This window comes from Coturnix japonica, chromosome 5, assembly GCF_054131305.1.
Source record: "Coturnix japonica strain WE chromosome 5, WE-NBRP24, whole genome shotgun sequence".
Classification (NCBI taxonomy): Eukaryota; Metazoa; Chordata; class Aves; order Galliformes; family Phasianidae; genus Coturnix; species Coturnix japonica.
In genome coordinates this window covers 13550349-13577776 of record NC_140667.1, presented here as the reverse complement: position 1 = coordinate 13577776, position 27428 = coordinate 13550349, and the positions used below count along the sequence as shown (strand labels likewise).

General features: G+C 41.1%; 2 protein-coding genes across 7 annotated transcripts in view; one reads left to right on the top strand and one right to left on the bottom strand.

Annotated features, from left to right (window-relative positions):
• Positions 1–2081, top strand: part of LOC107314529 (uncharacterized) — a 34835-nt gene extending 32754 nt beyond the window's left edge. The window contains exons 37-40 of the mRNA XM_015863823.3: positions 153–275; positions 614–659; positions 1063–1174; positions 1398–2081. Of these exons, the coding sequence (XP_015719309.2) occupies positions 153–275; positions 614–659; positions 1063–1174; positions 1398–1611 (495 nt within the window). The 3' untranslated portion in view covers positions 1612–2081. The remainder of the gene's footprint in view (positions 1–152; positions 276–613; positions 660–1062; positions 1175–1397) is intronic.
• TOLLIP (toll interacting protein) overlaps positions 1–25586 on the bottom strand; it is a 68850-nt gene extending 43264 nt beyond the window's left edge. For 2 of the 6 annotated variants that reach the window (XR_014946429.1, XR_014946430.1), the window contains exons 1-5: positions 25452–25586; positions 21246–21395; positions 19899–20081; positions 17973–18125; positions 16699–16789 (exon numbers count right to left, since the gene is read on the bottom strand). Coding sequence is in view for 4 of the 6 variants with exons in the window: in XM_015863890.3 (XP_015719376.2) it covers positions 8590–8804; positions 13228–13248; positions 16699–16789; positions 17973–18125; positions 19899–20081; positions 21246–21395; positions 25452–25484 (846 nt within the window). In the remaining 2 variants the exon portion in view is untranslated. The other 4 variants (XM_015863892.2, XM_015863890.3, XM_015863891.3 and 1 more) reach the window with 4 other exon arrangements.
• Positions 25587–27428: the final 1842 nt, after the last annotated feature.

Genomic DNA, 27428 nt, shown 5'->3' with positions numbered 1-27428 from the left:
ATTAGGCTTCTCCCATTTGCCACATGAAACAAGTCTAAATTCATCTAAAAATCCTTGAGGTGTGAGAGCATAACTCATACATTTTTGAAGCAAACATACAGTATCTGATTACAATGGAAAAAAACATATTTTTCCTTCTCTTAAAATTTCAGGTTGGTAAGACTCTGCCGATTGATCCCTGCAGCCACTACAAGTGTGAATTAATTGAAGATCAATATGTTGCAGTTCAAAGGAAAAAAGTATGTCCGGAGTACGGCCCAGCGGAGTGCGATCCCGTAAGTTTTTATCCCTTCAGCATTAACTCAACACAGCATAGAAGAACAAGGGGGCAAGAAAGTAAGGAAGAATACAAGTTTTATCATTGAAGTTGCAGGAAGTTTTAAGAAGGAAAATAATGTTGCTGTAACAACATTAACAAAGAGAAGATCAGTATTTTTACATGAGCTCACAATGAAGCAAGATTCCTGGGGTGATGGATCAGCAGTGAGACACCCATGTTTTCATTCAGTGTTCATCACAAAGAAGCCTTTTGCTGAGTGTTAGTGATGCTAACTTGATAACATGCTTGGTATCATAATCTGTGCTTTAATGTAAATCCTTTATTTCTGCAAAGGATGAAGCAGAGACTACTGCTGATGGCTGCTGCAAGATATGTAAACGTAAGTAATGCCCAGCTAAGTGTTTTCCTCTTACAGATAATTATACTCAACTTCTGTCTGTATTTGAGTGGGAGAAAAGATTGTTCACAGACCCAGCTCCCACTTACCAGTAACCTTTTCAATATAATTGCTTCAGAAGGAATAAGTGAATTTCCTGGCCAGCAAATATCACAAATCAAACCCCCAACACTCAGTCCTCAGCTTCTGTCTTCCAAATATGCTGTACAGCCAAGATCAAAAAATCACTAAGAAAGCTCCAGCTGCAGTATACAGCACCATCTGCTGTGGCCTGCTGCACATAGTCTCAGCAATGAGACATCATGCACTTAGAAGTTGTGTTAGCATTCAGTTCTGAGCTAGAGATTTAAGGCACGCTTATATTTTTTTCCCTGTTCTTTTGAAGCTCCTAACTGCAAAACTTACAGCAAAAAAACTGTAATCCAACATGAAGACTGCGAATCTTCTGAAGCTGTTGAGTTGACTTATTGTGAAGGGACTTGTCCTGGCTCCTCCATGTAAGTTGAGAATCTCTTCCACCTTGTTTGTATTTGTGGTCTCTCTTAATTTAATCAGTCATAGAACAGCAGCAAAATTAAAGTGTGTATGAGTCTCTAGAGCAGAATCAGACTAAAACAAAGCAAGAAGAGTTCCACTCTTCTTATATTAAAATCATATTCACACGATGCTCCTATTTGTTGCTGTTTAATGAGAAAGTCTTCTTTTTCTGGTGGAACACAGGTATTCTCTTAAGGCAAACCAGATGCAACATGACTGTACTTGCTGCCAAGAGCTCAGCAGCCACAGAAGAGAGGTGACCCTGAATTGCCAAAACGGAACGAGCATCAATTATAGCTATGTCTACGTGGATCAGTGCCAGTGTATAAATGCATGCAACCCACAAACCATTGAAGCAGATGATTACCAATCAAAAATCAGCCAAACATTGGTGTGATCATTGCAAGAGCAACAAAAACAGACCCTAGGAAAGCTGGAACCATACCTTCCTCAAAATAAACTCTGCTCCTTCTTTAACTGATATTTGTTTATTATTACTTTCTCTTTTTTTCCCCACTTGTTAAAGCCAAAACACCCTTCAGTATAATTTCTTATTTAAGTGATATAGTTTTCAAGGCAAAAGAGAGGCAACCATGTAAAATATCTTTCTGTATATTATGCAAATATGTCAATATGTATCAGTATGATCACTAAACTGACATCGTGGGAAAAGTTTTAATGGCTCCAAAAGCAAAACCAGAAAACATTGTGGGTAACATTGCACTCAGCTCTTATGACTAGAGAAAGTTTTATTGCATAGCATTTTTATGGATACGATGCTTTTAAAAGACATCACTCGGTGGCAGGGAAGAGTTCCCTGTTCATCTTGTCTCTTATGTCAATCAATAAAACTTTCAGCATTTTTCAGTTTCGGTGACCAGTACTTGTCTTCACTGTCTAAATAGCAGGAAGTTCAGTGACAAAGACGTGGGGTTTTCTGCTTAAAATAAGGAAGCCAAGATGGAGGCTTCACTGGTAGTTTGTGCAGTGAGATCCAGAAAACAAGCATAAAACAAGACAGAAAACTTGATTTGCTGTTGCTCCACATCCTAGACCAAAACAAAGAAAGCAGCCCTTCTCAAGTTGAAGAAAATAGTCCACATATAAATGAAAGGTCCAATCAGTTAAAGAATACTTACAGTGAAGTCATTTACTTCAGTAGATCCAAGCAACTCTCCTGTTGTTTGTAACAACATTTACAAACAAGTTCAGGATATAGTTTCTGAACTGTGCCCTTGTTTCTGACATTAACTAGTTTTTGAAAGGATTTACACTGGAGAGAAATTCAGCTGCATTTCCCCCACAGCAGTTCCATCATATTTACCTGAACTGCTCAGAGCAGTTATAAAATGAAACCTGACATCTGATGCGAAGGCTCAGCTGAAAAACTAAAGAGTCATTGATAATTACACATTTAATGTGTGCTTAGGTAGAAATTCAGAGGGCGGTGATGCACTGGAACAGGTTGCCCAGGGAGGTTGTGGATGCCCCATCCCTGGAGGCATTCAAGGCCAGGCTGGATGTGGCTCTGGACAGCCTGGTCTGGTGGTTGGTGACCCTGCACATGGCACGGGGTTGAAACTCAGTGGTCATTGTGGTCCTTTTCAAACCAGTCCATTCGATGATTCTACAATTCTGTGAAATGAATCCCTTAATGGTATCAGTAGAACCCTCTCTGCTGCCCTTCACAGACATGACCTGATAGTCATACTGGGATTAACCAGTAAGGAGCTTCACATTTTACTGTTGAATTCCATACCACAGCTACAGCTTGCCCGGCCCACAGTAGGTCTGCAGGTAGGATTGCCAGGTAGGACAGTGGTGCACACAGCACTTCCTGCACCATCTCCAACCTGGTGATTCACATACTTGCCCTGGGGAATAAAGGCTGAATCCAGACCAGCTGTGCACCATCAGTTCCATAAATTCACCACTGCAGCCCTGAACACCAGGTATTGCTACAAGACAGCCCATCAGTCCTGAAGAGTGCCCAGCGCATGAAACACTTGGCTAGCTTCAGTGCTACTTCCACAGCATTTAGCACTCTTTGCACAGCACCATGGAACAGAGATCCTGCTGTGATCCAGAACTGTACTTGAGCAAGCAACCATCACTCCCACCTGCAGGAGGGCTCACTGTGTGAGAGGCACTCACGTTCACCAGCTGTGTGAGGCCTGGCACTACAATGCTGAGATAGCAATATCAGCCTTAGCCAAAGCAAACTGATACCTGCAGTGCTGACAGGTCCCAGTCCAGGCTGAAAAAAAAAACCAGCAACACTTCACAAAATCTAAAGTGCTTTCAACATTGCCTTTGAGTTCATATTGAAGCCAGTGAGATGCACGTATTTCCTTCCTCCCCAGCTTCCTAATCCCTGGACTCCTGAGAGCTCAGCACTATGCTCACTAACTACAATGTGTCCTTAACTCTGTTTTCCTGAGCTAATTTTAGTGCCATATTAACACAATAGGAGTACGTTCCAGTTCAAGCCTTCAGCTGCCCTCTACCGGTCATTTTCTTCACTAAAGAAAACTAACAGTAACTACCTCCCTAGTTCTACCATAGACACGGAGCTTTGCAAAGCACCACCACCCACCAGAGGGAAATTCCTTCTTACTCGATATTGCTAGATCATGCAACTTCTCCAAATTTTGCTTGGGAAAAATATCCCTGCTGATAACAGAACTGATATCATTCTCAGCTATCTGATCTCTTAGTTTCCCAAACACTTAATCCTAGCACTGATGATCTGCTTGATGCTCTAAGAAGGACACTTTTAAATCTTTTAAAACATCTGTCCTAAGGGAAATCTTCAAACAGTCCACAGAGTTCTCTGTGTGGGGAGAGCTCTCATAGATCTCCCACACATGGATGTAGCACAGATTAAAATCCATCTGTTTGCTCCCACTACTTTGCTTTTCTAATTTACACGCAGCTTTTACTCCATTAAATACGGTTTATTTTCCTTACAAATGGAAATCCACAAATTGGCAACATGCTTCTAACGTAGACAAACTGTAGCATGAAAACAGACCAACTGGAGTTTCTGAGCAAGCTTATGAAAGACCCAAGAAAGCTGAAATCTTCACTGCTTCAGTGAGCCACAACTTAAAAGTGCAGCAGAGAATACTGCAACTCTGACTTCTCATTTCTAATACCTACTTTTAAAACACTCCCAATATTTCTTCCCAGAGGCTGTTTTCACTGATGTACTTAGACGTTTTAATCATGCAAAACGCTGCAACTTCTCATTGTACTCACAAATACCATCACTGGGTAACCAGCATTGAAATACAAATGCTAATAAGCAATGAAATGCTGAACAGATGCTTCAGCCATCACAAGAAGGCCCATATTCGTTTAGGTAAATTAATCCTCATTTGCCCTCTGTAACATGATGGAAAGCACAGCAACAACAGCAGAGTAGCTAACCCTGGGATGCAGCAAGTGGAGGGTTGTTTAAACACAACTGCCGTTGGCACAGAAAAAAAGAAGTTGCTTACCTTCAGAAGGCTTCAGGTACACAGAGAACCCCAGACAGAAACTCCTGCCCCCACTGCCAACCCTTAAATGAGGGCTGGGAAGAGGTGGATCCTGGCTACCCCCCCTTCCAGACACTCCTCAGCTGCACTGCAGACATCTGAGCTCCCCTGGGTTGGCCCTGCCTTCCCACTCACAGTGTGCTGGAGAAATGCAAAAGCAAGTGGTAAGCTTTGGAACACAAATCAGGATAGACCGGCCACTCAAGAGCCATTAGCAGCTCATTAATTCTCACTGAGCATAGCAATGCTGCTGAAGATGTAAAAGGACCTCAGCCTTCCAGTTAAGGACAGAATTAAATAATAAATCAAATCCTTAAAATTCCTCAATACATTAAAAACTAGCAGGTAAAACCAGTTTGTCTTATAGCTGAAATACTACATCAGTTTTATTCCCTATCTATTCCCCCTACCCCACCCCTTCCCCGCTTCAGCCTGTCCTCCAGACCTGCCATACTGCAGCAGTTCCAGGAGGAGCAGCACCTGGAAGTCAAAAAAGGCCAACGCCTCGAGATAAACGCTTAAAACACTTCTGAGCACTCACTGCACCAGTCCCATTGGATGACCGCATTTCTAAGATCTGCAGCGTAACAAACGTAGCTGATGCACCACAAATTCTGTGTCAGCCTACAGATAAGCAAACTGAGGTGCCCTCCAATAGAGACACAATACGCTTTCATTTAGATGATACATTTATTAAATTAGAACAAAAAAGTTTATGTATTCTGGAGTGCAAGAAACATTTGGACACTGGACCTCAATACAGACAGAAACAATGTCTTCGGAATTATTACAGCAAAAAACATTCTCTGTATTGTATTACAGATCAACCAAACAAGCAATAACATTTGTAAGGGAAAAAACATTCGGTACCATCAACAGATGCAAACAGCAGTAGAGAACAAAGCAGCAAGGATCTAGCTAGACAAAAAATGTTCCTATTTTAGCAAGTTCAGGCTCTTGGAAGGACTCAAATCAGTACTAACAGCACTCACTTCAAGCAGGTGCCAGGCTTTACATCTGGCTTTGGCTCTGAGCTGCTTGAAGCTGTTGAGCAGAAGAACAGTGTCCAATAGTTACCATTCCATCAGCATTTCATTGAAAGCTACAACAGTGGCGACTGATTCCAAGAACCAGACTTCTGGTTCTAACGCTTTCACTTCACAGACTGCAGGAAGGCCAACCTACTCCCCCCCACCACCTTTTTTCCACCTCTTTCCAATTCAAACCTGAATGAGCAGATTGACTGAGCGTCTATTCATGCTGAAAAGCTGAGTAGGATCACAATCAGCGTTTGTTTTTAGAAGATCTTGAACTAACACTTTCAGCTATAATGCTTAGGTATTTCAAGATAAAAATCCCAAGAACAGTATTTAAATACGGTACAACATGTTGATACCCATCTACTGGTCACACCACCTCTAAATCTCTGTCCTCAGCTCCTACCTACCCTATTTTGCATAAAACAAACTAACAATGACAACAACATATGTTTTACAGGAGCTACAGCTTGCTCAGAGGCCTGGAACCCACTTTATGACTGAGCCTAGCTAACCTAGCATTCTCATTCCTCCTGATGGTTAGAATTGAAGAGCGTTTGTTTTATCCTTGAAACAGAGCTGTCACAGGATGCACTACAATTTACCAGCCATTGAGTTGAACTGTGACCGCTGCTTTTATAAAAAGCTGTTATTGTGGATCCCAGCATTGTAATATAAAAACAAAAATCCAATAGATACATTTTCCCTGAATTGTTACATCTCTATCAATTCCCTCTGAGTACAAGTCAGCACAGGGGAGGTCTTCCTGGAGATGTCCAAGAGTTAAAACTCCATGAATATTTACCCTCTTGGGCATCAACAAGTTTCTGTGCTATGGAGACAACAGGTTTCTGGATGACCACCCGTTTTATTTTAGAAAAACAAACTGCAGGGACTCCACTACTAAAGCATGACAAGTGTACCTCGAATCTCATTAAGACCATGGGAGGATCTATAAGCATATTTATGCTTTCAAGGGTAAATTTACGACTGCAGGGGGCTTTGTAATACAACGTAAAGCTCTTTATTATGAAAAAGAACAGCTTCAAAAGAACCAGGATAGATTTGAACGCTATTTTAAAAGTTCCAGCATCATTTTTTAATTATAAACAAATAAATATTCACACTTTACCACCAGTGCTACCTAAACATTTCTTATGTGTACATAGGGGGAAAAAAAAAATCAATCAGCTTTTCAGCAGATATGAAAGAATATTTTAAGTGTGTGACATGCAGCAGAGTTTGAGGAATAAGAGAACAAGAGCCCCTCATCTCTATTCCAGACTCTGCTTTAGAGTTCTCATGAATCAGTTAAGAGACTGGATTTCAATCGTACATTCAGTCCAACTCTTGAAAATGTAACAGCTTATGGCTATTGTAGAAAGTATTTGAAATCAAACATTAAAAAAGATAAAACAGCAACATTGCACATCACTGAAAAAATTAACTGGTACGTACTACTTAAAGTGCATTACTTTATCGCCTACCAAAAGACGCTGCAGAACATTATCTGACAGGATACCTGGTGCCTACTGTAAGGTTCTGCAGCTCCAAGATGAACTGTTTCCTGGAAAAAACTAATAATAAATACAAGCCAACTCTCACCTCCTCTGGGAATCAGATAAAGTCAGATATGTTACATTTTCTCCCACGAAGAATTTATTTCCACCTGTACCAAATTGTGTTGGACCAGATGACCCTCAGAGATGCCCTCCATTCTCAACCATTTTGTGACCACAGCAAACACAATCAAAGTCATTGGGCAACTCAGTGACATTCAAAGATAGAGACCATTTTCCATGCTTCTACTTTCAAACTGCACGAAGAAATACAACGGTCTACCAATATAAAATGGTAATTTTGCTGAAATATAGATGTGAAGAAAGAAGCCTTAAACAGATCATACATACACTTGGTAAGTCAACAGCAATACCTTCAATCTTTACAGCTTCACCAATTCTCCAGGTACAAAACAGTTTCTTCTATGATCATCCTTTGAAACAGTCATGGGAACGCAGCAATTTGCAGTGGGAGTACATTCAGGCTCAGTCCTGCTCTCTGCTATAGCAGTAGACTGCACAAGTTAAGAAGTCATTTGCAAAGATTTTAAGATAGATAACCATGTTCTGTGGTGTGATAAAAGCCTCAAATACACACGAGATAATATACTGCTTTGGTGCTCAATGACTACACTGAAGGCAAGATGCTCATTAGAAATACCAACAAGCACAACCTTAGAAATTTAACTTATTAAACCAAAAGTCTTCCATCAATCACAAGCAGTTGAATATTTCACAGCAGTAACTGAGCACTGCAAGGACAAGGAGCAGGCCTTTCATTCAATTTCTTCTATAAACAGGTTGCTTGGTTAAACCTAAACACTTCAGCAAATAAATTGATTAAAAAGCAACCCCTCCATTGGAAAAGCAATTTTTCCAATCTAACAATCAGTAGTAAATCTCATACTGCATAGAGTTACTCTGTAAGAACATGTTTCTGAACAGAGTGAGAAAAAGGAGAAAAAGCAGCATTATTCCCTCAGAATACAGCCAAACAGGGCACAGGTGATACCAAAGATGTTTCATTGATGTACTGTAGGACATTCTCTACCTGCACATATTCAGTTTAGCATAAGAAAGTGAAAAGATCCAAATGCTCAAGGAGAAAAGGGGATATATTCTTGAATACAGGATGCACTAACAGCAAACTGTTAGGAAATTCTTCCTCTAGCTAAATCCCTGGCTTGGCAAGTAAAAATAAGTGGCATTGAGGAAAAGCACAATGCAGGAAGTGATTCTAGGATTCTTCAGTCATCTGAAGCAAGGAGTTGATAGCTGCATTCTTGTTCCCCCTCTGAGCTTCTAGCACTGAGCGGATTACTTCTCTGTCCATGTTGGGAAACATGTCCTGGATAGATTTCAGGTCCTCTTCATTACACAGGTGCTGAGGATTGACTGCGGGAGGTGGTATTGCCACAGGTACCATGTCAGGATTACAGACTGCAGGCATTCCTGCATGCAGGAGAAATAAAAAAACACACACAAGGGAAAAATAAATGACTGCGAAGAAGGAAGTGGTCCATCCCTTACCACCAATCCACCTGCTTCAGAGATTGCAAAGACCATTGCAGTCAAAAGCACTTTCCTAGAACTGGTCCTCTGCCCAAGCTACATTACAGAAGCCGTAAGCAATATAACAATAGGTACAGCTCAGAATTAAGATACAACCTATATCAACCAGGCTTACACATGATTAAGTCATCAGATACTAAGTGTATTTTAAGCCCTATTGCATTTATATTGCGATAAGCTGCTTTTTAAACCAGCAATATATATATCCAATAAGTAGACATTAAAAAATAAATGTTATCTTCATCACATTAAAAGGAAATCCATGAAAGGACTCAACCACATACACAAATGAGTGTCGAGCAAATGGTCCTCCTTGTTTCAAGCTCCTTCCAGTTCCACCTGCAAAGCCCCAGAGCAGCAAAAGTACAATTCCCCTTAAGCCCACAAGAGTACATGCGACTTCTTCAAGTACCCCCAAGTGACAACATCAGAGATGCCATCCGGACTTGCAGACGTAGGATCAGGAAAGCCAAGGTGCAGGCAGAACTGAACTTGGCGAGGGATGAGAAAAACAATAAGACTTTCTACAGGTACATTGGCCAGAAGAGACAGGCCAAAATGGGTGTACCTTCTTTGGTAAATTTAAGAGGACTGGCTTCAACAGATGAAGAGAAAGCTGAGGTACTGAATGAGTTCTTTGCCTCGGTCTTCACTGGTGGCCAGGATTCTAGTATTCCTCACATCCCTGAGCCCTGCATCCCCAACCCTCTATGAGGAGACCAGGGAGGTAAATCCCTCCCCACTGTGAGGGCTGAGCAAGTCCGAGAGTGCCTCTTGAGACTGAATGAGTACAAGTCTATGGGGCCAGATGGCGTGCATCCCAGGGTCCTGAAGGAGCTGGCTGAGGTGGTTGCTGAGCTGCTCTCCATCATATTTGAGAAGTCGTGGTTGTCAGGTGAGGTCCCAGACGACTGGAGGAAGGGTCACGTCACTCCCATATACAAGAAGGGGAGCAGGGAGGACCCAGGGAACTACAGGCCGGTGAGTCTCACCTCTGTGCCCAGGAAGATCACGGAACAGATCCTCCTTGACTACATGCTTGATCACATGAGGAATAAGTGTGTGATCCAAGACAGCCAGCACAGTTTCACCAAGGGAAGGTCATGCTTAACCAAACTTGTGGCCTTCTATGATGGAGCGACGGTGTTGGTTGACAAAGGTAATGCGACCGATGTCATTTACCTGGACTTGAGCAAGGCCTTTGACATGGTGCCCCACCACATCCTCATCTCCAAATTGGAGGGATGTGGATTTGATGGGTGGACCACTCAATGGATAAGAAATCGGTTGAAAGGCCGCAGACAGAGGTGGTGGTCAATGGCTCCATGTCCAGGTGGAGGCCAGCAACAAGTAGGTGCAAGACACCTACAGTTCCTGAAGTATGAGCTGCTCCTACAGAACCACTGTTTGTTTATGCTTACTAACTTGTACAATCATTCCAGCCTTCAAAATGATGTACTAAAATTCATACTAATAGTTGGATCAACAAATCCCACCTTAACTTACATCAAACTTTAGTTGACAGTGCCCTCTAATTGAATACAGTTTGATTGTGCACCACAGCTGTTGTTTTACTTCACATATTCTTTGCTGTTTCTTCCTTCAATCTGGACTTCAGTCCCATTCAGTTTCATGCAGAAGTCCACTACTGATTGTAAGCGTCTTGGACATGCTAATCAGTCTTCTCTGATTTTAAAACTCTCCTTGTAATCTTCTTCAGCTTTATTAGAAGCAAAAAAGGAACCGAGGCCGCATCTATTTAAAAAGGTTCACACTGGCACCTAAATAAAAGCCTCTTCTCAACATAACTTTGTTACCCACACACTCAAACTATTTCTGCCCAGCCATACTACCTCACAAGGACACCTGCAGTCCCCTCCACAACAGCCTGAACTTGGGCTCTACAGCTTCTGAAGCCATTTGAATCATGTTCCCTCAGATTCTACTTAGCACTATTAGATTCTTTGACCATCTGGCACATTAGATTATGGTTGTACCCCAGAAGTAAACAACAAAGCGGTCCTAAAACAACATTGCAAATGCAGCTCCCTGCACAAAATACAAACAAATACAACTACATCCAGCAGCATTTCAGATTGCCTCTTCTGAGCTTCACCTCAGACTCCTTACACTTCAACTCCTTCTCACTCATCCCACAAACACTGAAGGCATTTAAAAAACAATTTTGAAACCATGCAAATTTGAAGTTGTAAAGTGAAAGAATAGAGCTAGGCAAGTTATACTTCACTTTTAAGTGAAGTTTCCTAACAATAAAGTCAGTCACCAGCACCATAAGACTATCCATCTATCAGCTTAGGCTATTCAAGATCTGTGTGTAAAAAAGACCAGTTTAAAACAGCAAGACAAATGAAATATCAAGTTCACTTCTGAAGTGTCACAGCATCCTATAGCTTACCATTAAGTTTGTCTTTGAAAAGGAAATAATAAAGGTGACAATTTCCTTACTGCTTACATCAAAACAAGGTAACTATGAGGCCAGATATCTGTACATGCAACATTAAGTACTTCCAGTCTAAATATCTGATTTTAGAGATGAGGTATTTCTTGCCAGTATTGTTCTCCCCACATTCAGACTACACCAATGGAAGTTAGTATCAGCGATATTTCGTAAGCACTTTAGAATACATGCTTCTTTTTCATGGAAATCAACATAGCCAGTTTCAATAGTAAATTATTCTTGACTTTGTTGTTGTCCCCTCCCCAAACACCTATTATTTCTGATTTACAAAATAGTAAGCAAGACTTAAGCATAAACTTACACACTATGTAAGTTAACATAAACATATATGGTATGTATGACATTCGTATGAATAACACAGTTATCAGAGTAGCTGTAATAAACCTCAGCTTTTTCTTTGTTCAGTAAAAAGCTGCTTTACATGTTAAGCAGTTCGTTTCACTAACAGGTGAAGACTGAAACATCCTCTAGGTATAATGGAATGCTCCTGCGTTGCTTTCAGTTAAGAGGTGTTACATATCAGAAGAACGGAGCACTGTTTTCTAATTCAATGAAATGTCAATGGCAAACATGCTGGCATAAGCAATGGCATTCCAGTAAGTGAAGCAAGTACAACAGCAGTCCATCGCTAGAAGCAGTAAGGAAGCACCAACAAAGCCTTCAGAGTGTAAATATTACCCAGCTGCACACAAGGCATTACACACTTATTTTACTGTTCAGTCAAGCACCTTAACGTTATTAACTCCTTACTACTCTGCTTCATGAACAGGGATGATCCTTCCAAAATTAACTCATGAGCCACTTCATCACAAACTCTTTAACAAGAAAAGCAGTATCATTTTTTGCTTTAAGGCTCAAGATCTGTATTCCGGTAGGTCCTAGTGATGCTTGCCTCAGAAAGAATCAGAAAAATGCCACCACTGTTTCCTTTGAAGTTCATTTTTTACCTGCCAAGCAGCTTGGTGACATGAAGAACATGAACCTTCAGAAGTTTTACAGCTCCACTGCTCTGATTAAGCTAAATACACTGCGGCAGCACATCTGTTGCATTTACAGTGTTATTCTGAGATTCGCAGCATCAATGAATAATTTTATCTCATGATGTATAAAACTAGACTTTTCTGAACATACTTGATCGACCACCAATGCTTATACTGAAGGTAAGGATGTCACAATATCTTTGCACAGTTCCAAAGTCAGACATGCCATATTAAATTAAGGCTAAATTGAAGAAAAATGATTTTCCGTAACAGAACTCACCCTTAAAATCACACCAGATACATAAATTCCCACGAATCTAAAATGGTGTGTGTAAGATAGGTAACACTTATTTCATAAGTATGCATTTTTTACATAAAAAAGGCTAATTTAAGAAGTAACAGAAGGTAGGTGACAGGCTGTCTTGTCAGAATGTCATTACAGAGCTGAGTTCAATTCAAAGTTCACAAACAGCCATGACATTACCTCATTCTCTCCAAATCTTGCAGCAGAACAACTGCAAGATTAAAGCAAGAAACCAGCATGGCCAGCTAAAACAGGTCACTGACACAGAACAGCTTCAGAAGACAGTTAGCGTCACATTTTATCAGCTCTATCACCAATTACTTTAATCCTTATATACTCAAGTTGAGCAGAAGATTAAGGAATCTCCCACAGATTAGAAGGACTTTAGCAATTTCAAGAGATGCATTATTTTATTGTGACATCCAAGTGGAAATACCTTGTGATACAGTCTGCTGTAATGTAAATAAGGCTGTTCACATGAATTCATGCATAGATTTGAATCAATGAGGATGGGAGTGAGTAGAGAGCTTGGAAACTTACCCAGAGCAAAGTATTCAAGCCCTAAAGATAAGTGGAAATGAAGGGGCAAGGGAAAAGGAATAAGACATGGGAAAGAAACATTAATCTATATTTAAAAGGAAATGAAACATTTAGTTTCTAAAGGTGAAAGTTGGATAAACTGAGGTAACGGCATAAAAACTACACTACCAACACTAGCAAAAATGAAATGCTGGTAGGATTCAGTCTCACAGCTACTTTTGTTCCAGCACTCAGAAAAAGCCTCCTAGATGTGCTTTCTTATTGAAATAAAAAATAAGAAGCACTCCCAAAATAAGCTACTAGGCATTTATAGTAAGGATTATATTTTATAGCCCAGAAAGGACAATAAACATCTATGCTGTTCTGAATAAACAACTTTCATGAACTAACCCAATGAACCCAATATGGAGACCTAAAGAAGTAACACATACATTAAAGTCGGCCTCTAAGAACACTAATATTCCAAACTCTGAAATTAGCCTTGGAAAATTTTTAACCCACTTGTTATACAGGCATTAAGTGCAAACGCACTTTATCCAATGACAACTTAACTGTAAAGAAATCCAGCTTCACCGAACTATCTGCGCTAAACCTACTGCCTTTCACAGCCTGCTCAAAGACCAGCTTTGACTGGCAAACAATGCACCACACTATATATTCAACAGCACTAAACTGGCTCAAGGTTAGAAGACGCAAGTGAAAGGACATAAGTAAAGCCAAGTTTTAGAAGAACTCCCAGCACAGAAGTTCAGTGTTTTCAAACCCATCCCTCAGATAGCATCCATGTGACTGCAGTTTGTAGCAACTAGCACTATCATCAGGATTCTTTCATTTTTAAAGCCTTCAAAATGATTTTGTACATGGCAAGAATATTGCATGAGCAGTATCAGCTGCTCTGACCTTAATTAGAAGGTTAGTTTTGTACGCCAAGTTCTTAAACAGAATTTTCTGTTATCCACAAAAAAACAATAGAGTTTGGCCCTTCAAGACACAGTCAAATTTCACTTACTATCATTTCACTTTAAAACTCAATTATTTTGGACAGTTTCCACAAATAACTGTGATCTGGACTGGATAATTGTTCCAGTCCACATACTGAATGTATTTTCCATCTTGATGATACTTTGATTCCACCTTGCTCAGCAGCAAAATCTTGCCCCTTACACAGGCAATAGGTTAATCACGTTGCCCTTCCAGCTTGCTGAAGAAAACAAATATATAAGACTTTATCATCCATGCTCATTTAAGTGGACAAGTAGAAGGGAAACTGGAAATAAAGAGATGGAACAAGGTACACATACTCCTCAGGAACATGCTGCTGCCTTCCTTTAAGCTACACAATCACGCCTCAACCCACAGAAGTATTCTGAAGTCACTTGCAAAGTTAAGACTTCACCATCCTTTCAAGTATTACGAGTGGGTCATTAGATTAGTGAACAGGCAAAGGCATCAAAACTCACAGTGCTTTGAGAAATTTTCACAGTGCCCACAAATTCTGTAACAGTAAACACATGGCAGAGCAATATTCAAAAATATATCAAAAATTGTGAAAAATAGAAACAGGTGAAGGGTGGTTTATAAAATCTCATTGGGTATTTATAAAGATAGCAAAGTTCATTCAAGTTTTCTCAACACAAAAAAGCTTTAATGGAATGGTGGGACTCCACAACATTTTAAAAATACAAGTTCTCGCATGAGGGAGAACTTTTAATAAAGAAGATTATCACAGCAGTAATTAGAACAAACATGCAGCATCTTCACAGAAGGGAGACACTTCTACATACATCAATAAAACTGATGCATAAACACCCATATGATGTCAGGCATTACAATCACATGCACCAAAACATCAGTTGTTTGTCCACCTGTGCAAATCAATTCTTTATTTTAAGTATTTCTGAAAAAATCCTCAAGATCAACACAAAACTCACAGAACACCAAGATGTTCGTCTCAAGATAAACCACTGTACTCGTTTTTCTAAATCTGAAGGCCTGCTTTCAGTTTTACCTGTTCAGTCTGATGTCAGCTTTCAGTTACATATGGAATTAACCTCTGCTTCATTTTCAGTTTGCAGCCTCACCAGCGCAGCATGAAAATCGCTGTTTTGATCTATTCGAGGAATTCTTTACTTTTCTTTTTGCAAAACATTTAACCACCTATTTATTTAACCAGCTACCCAACCACACACAACATATTAAGTCTGAGGTTTACTAACTGCTTCAGTGTATCAGGATGTGCTGAATCCAGAAGTGGAAAGGTATATCTAATCCAAGAACAGAAAAACACAGAAGCTAACTACAATGGAATGAAATTTCAGAATACACACAGTAATTTAGAATAGTTAGATAGTGAAGCAAGCAAGACTTAAATCCTGAGAAGCTCTAGAGATAAAAGCGCTTTGAATGAAGCATTCTATACATTGTCATCAAGGAGTTCAGTAAGTAACCAAACTTCTATGTTTTACAGGAGGCACATTTTCTTAAGTTAAATATCCAGATTTATATTGTGGAAATTTGCTTTTTCAGAGAATGAAATTTAAATTAAATCAGGAATTGAGTCTAAAAGAAAAATATATTGTGCCAGTCCTCAATACTGCAACTGCGACCCATATACTCTATCAGTTATCCATACAAATACATGTGAAGAAACTCAAAATATATCAGTAAGACTATCGTGCTGAATTCTTGTTTAATGTAGAGCTTTTAAGAGCTGAAACTAATACAGGATAAAACAAAAAAAACCCCAAACTTTACTTACCAGTCCTTTAAGAAAAGCAAACATGTGGTTATTTATATACTTGAAGTTTCTCACTTTTGACAGTAAAACTACAGAACCTAACTTAACACACCTATCTATAGAAGTCAAAAATTTACTTCACACAGACCAGAACAACTGACAACTGCTTTCTTTCAGCTTTCTTGATATACTTCCGTTAATCTATCTCAGAGCTCCCTAATATTATTCATTCACAGAGTTAAGTGGTTTGTGTGTTGCGTTTTCAACAGAGCACCTTTAAGGTCCACAGGAAAGATAATCCCTTTATAGTCAATTTTAGCTGCAGCTCTGACTACACGATGCATGTGATGTGCTTTCTGAAGTCTGAGCACTTTCTCACCTGGGTTGCCACCATCTTCCCAGCACACAATATCTGACAGACTATGTTTCAGTATATTTAGTTATTTAATGACTTACATAAGACTTGATTTCATATTCATTAAAAGTAGACTTAATGCTACTCGTTGTGACTTTACAGTCATTTGAATCCAAACTTTTGAATCTCTATCAAACTCAGAAGTCAAAAAGGCTCACACTTAATTCATGTCCTCCCCTCTGGCATCATGGAAAAAACAGTCAAGGATGAAATCACCTACAAATCCCCTTCACTTTCCAAAAAGGAAGAGAAACTTGTTAGACAGCTCTGCAAAACCCCTTTACTTGGAAGCTTTAGTCTTCAATTAAAGACAACATACCTGCTATAGGCACATATCCCACTCCTTGCTGGTATACAGTGGGCATCAGAACCACTGGCTGGGGCTGCATCATCATGGCAGCTGGCAAAGACTAGACAAAATGCACAACAGACATTAATTGGCATTTTTGGAATTGTTTTAAAACGTTTGAAAGAGGTCACCACACTGTAATACAGAAAATCTGCACTGCATGCACAATAAAACCTACCCGATTTGTATTAAGCAAAATTTTTCGCAAGTTAACCGAAATGCTACTCTTTAAAATGACAATTTAAGTGTAAATCAGAATAAGCACACACCATTTATCCTTTCCCATCAGCTTGATGCAACTGGCCACTGAAATTCTGTTACAGAAACAAATTGCTCTAAAACATGGCTAAGTTTACACACTTTATTTTGGGAAAACGAATACATGGCGTATTTATTTATCTGAAGTAAAAATGTAAAGCAAAGCTGAATTTTATTAAGAGTAGACATTAGTTCAAATCATTTTTTAGGTAAATTAGTACTTTTTAAAATGTCCAAGCCCATTCCTTTATAGTACCACAGTTTCTGTTCTCTTTCATCATGGAAGACATTAGAAGATCAGATTCTGTGCGCAGCACATCCATTGGTGCACATTTTAAAAGTTAATAAAAATTTTTACCCTAGGGGTAAAGGAACAATTAATTGTTCAGTTGTGGGGCCAAATAGGAAATTCAAGTAGCAGAAGCAGCTGGTCACAGTTGTGCACCCAGCAACAACCCAGAACTTCTGATCACACGCAAGCGTAGTAGGAAGCACTGAGGAGCTATCATGCCATCCCACAGGTACTTATGACAAAGATAACAGACTAGAGAATATCCAGAAGCTATTAAATAGGCCAAAGTCAGCAGTTCAATACAAGCACTAAATAAAAATGGAAATCAGAATTCAAGTCACCAGAAAGTGCACTCAAACTTCCCAAAAAGACCAAAGAGAAGAGCTGTGACTACCTTTACTTATAAAAATGACCTAAATTCAAAGTAGAAACTTTGTTGTTTGTTGTTGTTTTAATCAAATTAGAAATTAAAACAAATTATTTGACTGAGGAGTAGCCAAATAAATATTCAATTGCTACCTCACCAAGAAGGATTTACTACCTTAATATTTTTGGCTGCTATGTGCAAAATAAAGTACAAATATTTTAAACGCTAACACACACACAAGAGCGAGATACAACGGAAATACTCCTAGTTTAACCTAGAATATCTCCTCTTGTTATCTCTCCCATTCTCACTTTAAACTTGACTTACCGTGTATGACATCACCAGGTTAATCATTCCTTCCTTGTCATCACCCTGCCTTCCACTCAGGCTATACCATTCATCCTCCACATTTCCTTGTTTTAGAGATTCAGGAATTGTAATGTGTGTCCAAGCAATGCGATCATCCATTGAAAAGGCTCGCTAGACGAAAAACAGAAGAAGAAACATCTCAATTTTACCTTACTGCTATCTACATGCACACACGAAGCGTAACAGAGTTCAGACTGCTAGGAAATCACCTCTCAGCTTTCTTTTATCTGGGCTGAACAAATCAAGTGACCTCAGTCACTCCTCCTAAGTCCTGCCCTCTAGACTCTTTACTATCTCTGTTGCTCTCATTTGCGTGCTCTCTAATACACCAGTTTTACACCCTCCCAATGCTGCGGCACCAAGCACTGTATACAGTGCTGCAGGTGAGACCACATAGCTCAAAGCAGCCCAGCCCTTCCCTTACCCAGCTGGTAGTGCTGAGTCTGGTGCACCCAAGGCACAGAAGCCCCTTTTGGCTGGCAGGGCACACTGCTGACTTGCATTCAACTTGCTGTCAACCAGAACCCCCAGATCCTTCTCCTGTGGGCCTGCTCCCAAGTTTCTCATCCCCTCATTTGTACACGTACCCAGGGTTTCCCCATCCCAAGTTGGGAATCTGGCACTGCTCTTCTTACTTCTTTACATGGATGGAGATTGTCCAGTCCTCTAATCTGTCAACATCTCTGCAAGGGCTCTCTGCCCTTGAGGAATGCAAGAGCTCCCCCTAATTTCATATCATTCACAAGCTTTCTTAGTATGCATTTGACTCCTGTGTCAAGATCACTTATAAAAACATTAAAGAGAACTGCCCCCAAAAGAGAGTCCTGTGGAACCCCACTAGTCTATATCTGTAGATAGCAGTCATGCTATTAAGAAACAGTTTCTGTCTACATTTAAAATAATTCCAGTAATTTCAGTAGAAATAAGCACTGATGCGCCTCCTCTGTTGCAGTAATGAAACTTCAACCAATTATCACAAAACAGCATCCAAAAGCCTCATTTGTGTAACAAGTGCATGGCTGCTGCAGTGTCAAGTTAAACTCGCACAGTAAGAGGGGAAGCAAAGAAGGGCAAGTCATAGACATTTGCCTCAGTTGTAGCCTCTGACATTACTTGAGAACACAAGTTTGTTCTAAGTCAAAGTCAACATCCCCAAATGGAACAGTTAACACATAGGCACATACTCCCTGCTGCCAATAACAACATCTAGTAGAATAACACATTAGAGTTTATGACAGTACTACTCTCATAAGCAACGTTTGAAGAGCAGATTATTCAACTGAGCTGTTAATCAGATGTACTTAATCTCTGAGAAACTGAAATCTGTAACTTGTAAACAGTTTACCACCACTGTATGTTAAGGAAAACATACATAAGTGGACATGGAGGGACTTGCCATTAAATTCAAACATAGATAGAGTTGATTCTGTGAATTATTCCCAGTCACTACACATTCCATATATGATTGGTTAATTCTCAGTACTAATGGGCTTGCAGTTAACCTTTATGTGGGCTAGAACAATGAAAAATCTCAGGCTAACCCAGCAATGTAAATAGTTGCTATTTTTAATAGGAGAAGTAGAGAATATAAGGCTGCAACACATCTTGACAGTTAAGAACAGCTCAGATGACACTTCTCTTTATTTGCTGGGAGCTCCTCTAACATTATGGTATTCCAAGCTCTGGCATTCTTGGGCTGATGTTCTTGTAGTAGAGCACAGCTTCACATATTGCTGCTCTTAAGAATCTGATAAATCAGCACTATCTCCCAGAGAGAGCTGCTAAGAAACAACCTTTGCTAACTCAATTCTACCTTGCAGGACTCCACCCAAACCTCAGCCCAACCAAGGGATGAGGAAACAAAAGCAGTATCAACATTCTGACCTCATCAAATATCTCTAGGTAAAAAGAGTCCACACCCGGAGGAACAGTGCACTGAATAACTTTGTTCCAGCGAGGGTTCTTGGCTCCATTATGTGCTGTGGGGGTTTCATACACAGCGTACCCCAGCCGTATCCGGCAGTAGGGATCCATGCGAGTCATACCATAGTTCTTTGCCAATTTTGCCTGGAAAAAAAAAAAAAAAAAGAAAGCCCTTTAAGCGTGTAATATGTACAATAACTTGTGGTTACAATTAGATCACAAAGAATCAAACGTCAAACAAATACATTAAATTGAGGTAGAGAAAAAAAAGTCAATGATGTCATTAAGTGCTTGAGAAAACTTGACAAGACTCTTTTTAAAGTGTCTTGTACAGAAAACACACATCTTCACCAAAGCTAAAATTACCTCATAATAAAACCAGCAGACACATGGTTACAAGGGAATTGTATTATGTTCAGTTTTCGCCTTGATTTCTGCCCTCCAATGGAACTCCACATTGCAGGTAGCCTACCCTCTTTTACTGAATATTTCAAAGGATGAAATAACAGATTTGAGAATATCACACCATGTTTGCTGTAAAAAGAAACCACTTAGAGTAAGACCCAGCTGTTTATACTTTTGAGATATGAGAGCGTGTATTTGATGTTACATAATTCAGTGGGCAACTTCAGTGTGATGGTACTGGAAGGACACAGATACAGCACATAATCTGAAGTTACACAACATACTTTCATTATAACATCAGGGGAACAGAAAAAAAACCAAGTTTGTGACGGTCCTAAAGACAGCATCAAGTACTGCTGCACAGCTATGCCAAGCAGAATACAGGTTTATATGACTTATTGCTCTAACCTGTAAGAAATGGCATAGAATTATTTTTTATGTTTAAAAAAAAAAGAAAAAAGGTGCCTATGATGCCTCTCATCTGCAGGAAGTTTAAGGAGTTCAAACAGTTGAGATTTGCAACAGATTTAGGCACAGCAGCTGCAGCTCTGGCCGGAAAGGCCTTTCATACTTCAAGACATACACTTACACTGTTCCTTGTAAATGTGGGCTATGCAAATTAAAGTAGGAAAGTTAGCACCCATGTTATTTTTCTCTCTAGACCCTGAAGTCCTGAGATTAAGAAGCTTGACATAAAATGCTACCAGAACACAGCATATAAATTATCAATGTAATAATTTAGGAGAATATAATCAACAGCACTTAAATTCATTACGATTGCTGCACAGCCTTGAAAACTACATGCTTCCTTAAAACCAAGCAGTTGAGTAGAACATTCAACACAAAGACTTTTGTGGCCACTGACAAAAAAATGACTGAAGTTTCTATTGGTACAATTTATACCTGTACTACAGTAATGCTCAGTCTGCCTACTGTACTCATGGGTCCTCCATACTGCAGCTGTTGAGCTGCCTGGGCGTCCAGTTGGATTTGCTGTTGCTGCTGGGTTGGAGTAATACGAAGAAAGTCTTGAGGAAGTTCACCAACATACACCTGGAAAAAACAAAAAGACTTAAAGCTTAGAGCTTCCGCTTTCATAATGAACAATGGAAAGGAACAAAAGACCCAAAAACCTCGGGAAAAGCACTCAGCATTTTACTCTAGTTTTGACAGCATGAACAAATAAATAAATAAAGCACCTGTCACACAGCACAGCAGAAAAACAACTAAGTTCATCTCTACTGCCTATAGAGTTGCTTCCGTATTTAATAAAAATCTATCTAACGTATGAAGACAAAAGACACTGCAATTCCTTACATTAGTCTCAGACAAGATTACTCAACTGTGTATCCAGCAAACACATGCCTACAGAACATGCTGTCAGAAGCGAGGAGGCCCCTAGGACATCGCTTTTGAAGATTAGACAGCACTTGCACGCCAAGATTGCATCCTTGAGATAGCAACAGTCACACCAACTGTGATTTGGCAAGAGACGCATTTGGCTCCGTTGAAAAGCCTCAGGGATCCTGGCAGCAGTAGGTGTCACATGGCAGGGAGGAAGTGTATCAAAGCTGCTGAAGAGGAAGTGCTGGCTGCCTGCTGCTGGGAGAGATGGGAAGATGCACTTCTGCTCACATGCACCTTAGAATTTCATGCTGAAAAAGTAATTTTACAGGAGGGAACCATTTTCAAGTGTCTTTAAAGTGCCACTTTACAGAGGCATTCCCTCTACTACTGTAACAGTCCAGGAAGAAGGTGAAATTCAACACCGCCCAATCATTAACTGCGCCATAAAAATTCCATCTAACAGCTGAATTTACTAGATTCATTTTTCATGTAAGACAATTATAATGGCGTCACCATCAAACTTAATTCTTCAGGCAGATGTCGAGCAGGCATTCATAACAGTAAGTCTGCCTTGTAATCACTTCTTAATAAGCTTTACCGACAGCGTTGCAAATCAAGAATATGAATTACCTAGGAACAGAACATCGCGCCTTCTGTCTGCTAGAAACATCTAATACCTCATTTTGAGGTTCTTTAGAGCAAAAACGCAGCAGATGTAACAATCAAACAACCACCACCCACAATCATCAAGTTACTACTCAGACCAATGGCTCTGTGGAGCTGTTCAGGCCTGGGCTGCCTTAGACTCCTCTTCATGTTACCTCTCACCCATCATGCAACACTAAGTGGCACCAAGGCAACTATAAAGGAAGCTTGGTTTACTTGGCTTCCTGATAGCCCTTCTAGCCTCAGCAATTTCGATTCTATACAACTAATATTACTGCATGAATCTCCAACTTCTGTAGAACTGTAGCCCAAGGCTCTACTTAAGCTTCTCAATTTAAAGACAGGCAAAGGAAAGAACTACATTTAATAAGCTTTAAAAATTAATAAGCCTTAATGAATAATAAAGCAAAATAAAAAGGGTAGCAAACTGCAAGCTATCAGACAGTTCTTAACTCATTCTCATGATTCTTTTTGCCAGGAATTTATCACCTGCTTTGCTTTCATCCATCTCCAAGCACTTCATGAGTCCAGCTGTTACTTTGACAGCATTTCCCCTTCCCATGTATACACACTACATTTAGCCCCAACAGAATATTTTGCCACAAGCTGTTGCCTCTGAGTTTTCCCAGCACACTGATACTTAAAGATCTACAAAGCACAGCCACTAATGAATTAAAAAACCACTGGTTTTAGGGAAGGAAAAGCTACAACGAACCTACACTATTTCAGTAAGTAGGGAAATATTTTGTAATTTCTGGGCTGATTACAGCAGAAATAATCATATTCAAAGCTGAGTTACATAATGAAGATAGAATGAATGAATGAATGAATGTCTTAAATTCAAGTCATGTTTACAGCAGCTCTGAGCTACATTTCAAAACAGAAACTTAAACAGATGACAATACTTACGCAGTTAAATGACAGTATTAAAACAGGAAAAGAACCGAGCACTCGTTCCAGCTGCACAACAGAAGAGTTCAAACCAAAGCAGAAATGAACAGGGAAGCCAAGGGAGGGGAAACCTCAGCAGCTCTAGTTTGGCACTCAGTTTAACTTTGGAGGACCTGACTTAGTCGTCCGCACTGCAGATAATCACAGACACCCATTCTGGGCGTGTTTGGCCAGCTGAAGGATCGACACACAGCACTGGGGTCTCAAACTCAAGACTCAATCTGAAGCCTGACCAGACTGTTAGTGATATCTATCACTTGAATAGAGTTACCTTTTAGCAGCCCCTCTATCTTCAGCTGCAGCGTGGATTTCAAAAGCTGTACTGCTCTTCAAACATCACAAAAACACACTAATTCCCTATTACCCTGAAGTCACCCCAGGAAATCTACATTCTAGCAGGATATTTACCCTCAGCAGACAGGATTCCAGCTCTGCTTCTTCTGCAAAACTCAAGAGCAATCAAAACTTTAATTACTTACCAAATAAGCAGCCTCAAACTAGAAAGCATGGTCCTAAGATCAAGACTGTCAGCAGCACACACTGCTTGCTTAGCTGCTTGAAACCATCCTGAGTATTGTCTTACCTCTTCAGTAACAGTAGAAATGCTCTGTAGCACTGAAGGGAAAACGTTTCCCAGTCCTTTAGCACCGTTTAGTGGCTATTCATTTGCAATGCAACTATATGTAGAGAAACAAACAGAATTCTATCTTCTGCCCTTCAGAGAATTAAGGAAGCCGGTACGTACTGTATTGGCCTTCTCACCTATGAACGACAGCTTCTTAATGCTGCATAATAGTTCACTTGAAATTATCCCAGTTTCTAAAATGTTAAGACAAAGAAGGAAAGCACACACAGTGCTGGGAGTATATAAGAAAGAAAAAGCTGAGGCCAACTCCAAGGAAGTCCTCCCTAAAATCTTATCTCAACCCAACAGGAGGTTTTAGCTTGATTAAGACAAGTCAAGGTTAAAAGTAATACATGAAATGTCAACAAGGTATTCAGCACAACAAGTAAAACTTCCCACAAAAAGAAATGCCGCTCCATTTCATGGAGGTATCACAACCAGCACAATGTTGTCTCAGCAAATCAGTGCTGCAGCCAGGCCTGTGTCCAGCTTTATCCAAACCATCACAGCTGGCCACCATCTCCTTCAGCCCCCTCCTCTCACACTGATTCCCTACAAGTTCCCCAACCTTCTCCAAACATCAACTGAAGCCTGACTAGGTGTTATTTTAAAACAGTGTTGTCAGATACATATTTATTAGTAATACCTGTTACAAACTGAAAGAACAGCATTTGGGTGCAATCACACCATCGACTCTCAAACACCAGGCCCCCGTGGACAGCAATTGCCTAATTCATAGGTCACAGCACAGCAGCTGTCCATCCATAATACTGTCAAAGAATTAACTTAATGCACTGTTTTGACCTTAATTCTCCACCAAAAACTTACTCCAAGAAAACTCTCAAGCATTGCTCAATTCTTCCAGCCAGGAGCAGCACATGGCACACGACCGAGGTGATGCTGCACCACCAAAGCTGTGCAGTGCACAGTACAGCACCTATGCAAGGTAGAGGGTTATTTCAGAGCAGAACTCGGCAGCAATAGCTTCCCATTTCACCATCAGCGCAGCCTCACAGGACTGTTAGACTGGACCGCTCGGTTTCCAGCCCTGCGGCTGCATCCTACCTCAGCACATTGAAGAGTGAGCACATCCCATGCTGCATCTTCCAGGGACAGCTGTCTGAAGCTGCCCAGTCCGAGCAGGAAAATAGGAAGTTCTAAACTACATTCAGGAGAAATACATCAAGCTCTGGTTTAGTTTACGCTGTTTTCTTCTTCAGGAGGCCCCTGGCACACGAGCGGGCACCAGAGCCTGTCGGAGGCGTGTGGGCAGAGAGAAGGACGGCTGCCCTGCCCTGTTAGGCGGGGACCGGGGAGCACAGGCAGCCTCACCCCTCGCCACCACATCGGACCGAGGACGGACACGTTCACTTTCCTCTCTCCCACGGGCCACCGGCCGGCAGGCGGGAGTTGGGCCTGGCAGAAAGCGGGATGGAAGAGCCCACACCACACCAGGCCGCGCAAGGATTAAGAGGCGAGTATACCCAAGGGCGAAGCCGTGTCCTGCCAGCAGCACTCACCGGGCCCCGCTGTGTGCTGACGGTGGTCGCCATGGCGCCTCCCTCGGGCCGAGCCTCCTCCTGCCGCCCCGCCAGGCCGCCCCGTTACCCGCAGCACCAGCCGTCACAGCGTGAGGCAGCGAGTCAGCTGACCCCGGGCCGGAAGCCCCTTGGCTATGGGGTGCGCGGTGCTTCCTGTCTGCGCATGCGCCAGCCGTTAGCAAGGGGGGGGATGAGGTAGCGCTGTGCGTGTTTTGCGCATGCGCTGTTGAGCTCTGCGGGCTCCGCAGCGCGGCACAGCGCAGGGCGCCGCTAGGGGGCGCTGCGGGGCTGGCAACGAGGCTGCGGGGCCGCCATGTTGAGGGCGGTGATGGCGTGCCCTTGGGCTGCGTTAAGGGAGAACACGGGAAGGAGGCACAGGCCGTGCTGCCCTTCTGCCAGCGTTGAAACCTCTCTCAGTGTGAGCTCCCACACGACGCCTCTGCCACCTCCTGCTGTGTATGAGAGAGCACAGCCTGACTGCAGGGTGCGGTGTGTGTGTGTGTAGAAAATGGCTTTTGTGTCATCCCCGCTGTGGCACTGACCAGTTGTCCACAGCACAAAATGGCTGCCCCAGCTGAGGTGCCCTCCTTGAGCAGCACAGTGCGCTGCTTATCCTTCCAGAACAAAGCAGCTTTAATATTCATCCGAGTGCTGCTTTGGGAGATCAAATCTGATCGTTTCAAAGCCTATTTAAATAACATAACTGTTTCCTGTTGTTAGGATCCGCTGCAAGAATTTTAGCCCTTAATTAAAATTCTACTGTGAATTTCGGCAGCTGGAAATAGAACAGTGCAATTAGGAGCGCTCCAAATATAGCACTGACTTCTTTTTCACACTGCCATCTCATCTACATGGAGTGGGAACGGCCTCATCTTTCTGCTCGTCTTGATACTCAGAAAAATGAGTACTACAGGATATAATTGATTGGGAGCCATTGAACAAATATAGTTGATGCCAGATGCAAGCTAACCAGAAGAGAAAGGCTCTGATATTCCCTTATCACTGTCACCACTTCCTCTACTGGAAGCAGAAATCGAGTCAGCCCACAGAATTGTTAAAGAAGCAAGTCATCTTTCCCTTGCTTCTGCAGGTAGAAAAGAGGCTAAATCTGGAAATAAATGCATCTTACAATATTAGGTACATGGCCTGCGTGTACAAAGCTTGTATACTGATGGAGTAGCTGATAAAGAACGTGGTGTCGATATTACTCCTATTTTAACCTATGTGCTTACCCTAAGGTTAGTTATTAGCTGAAGGTGGCCTGTAAACTCAACAGAAATACCGGCTTTGCCATCTAGTGGACGTCCACGAGAACAGCGTGTCGCCTACAGCCACCAGGCAGGTGGTTTTGCTTCCCCAAGAGCATCATCACCACAAATAGGGAGCAAGAGCATTAAGTGAAGCATCTGATAGCAGTGTAGTAATTAAAATGGAATGTAAGCTGTGGGAAAGGTGAGAGAACAAAAGTCATAAAACCCTGTTATTTGTAACATACGGACATCATGTATATATTAAAAAAAGGTTGAAAGGTAATTAGAGAAGCTATAATGACAATTACTTGCACTTATCTTGTAATAAAAATGTTCATGTCATTTTTTTCCCACGTCATTCTTTTAATTCCTAGGTCTCTTCTCTATCCATCTTTATTCTTCTCATCTCCCCCATAATCTCTCCTCTCCAAACCTGTAACAAATTCATTTGCCCCTGCAAACTAGCAAAGTACATTTTAGGTTCTATTTTATAGGTGTTGCAAGCATACAAGAATATTGTGGAATGGCCATGTGTTGTGTATCTCTGCCTTGAGTTTCAGGCATGATCAGTCCTGAGTCCCTGAAGGATCTAGAAGTAGCACAAAGGTACAAATCTACTACATGGAGAAAAGCATCTGCTGCAAATCGCAGAGCCAGATTCTACCTTCACTTCTTGCACAGTCTCCCAAAGCTGACTGTTATTGAA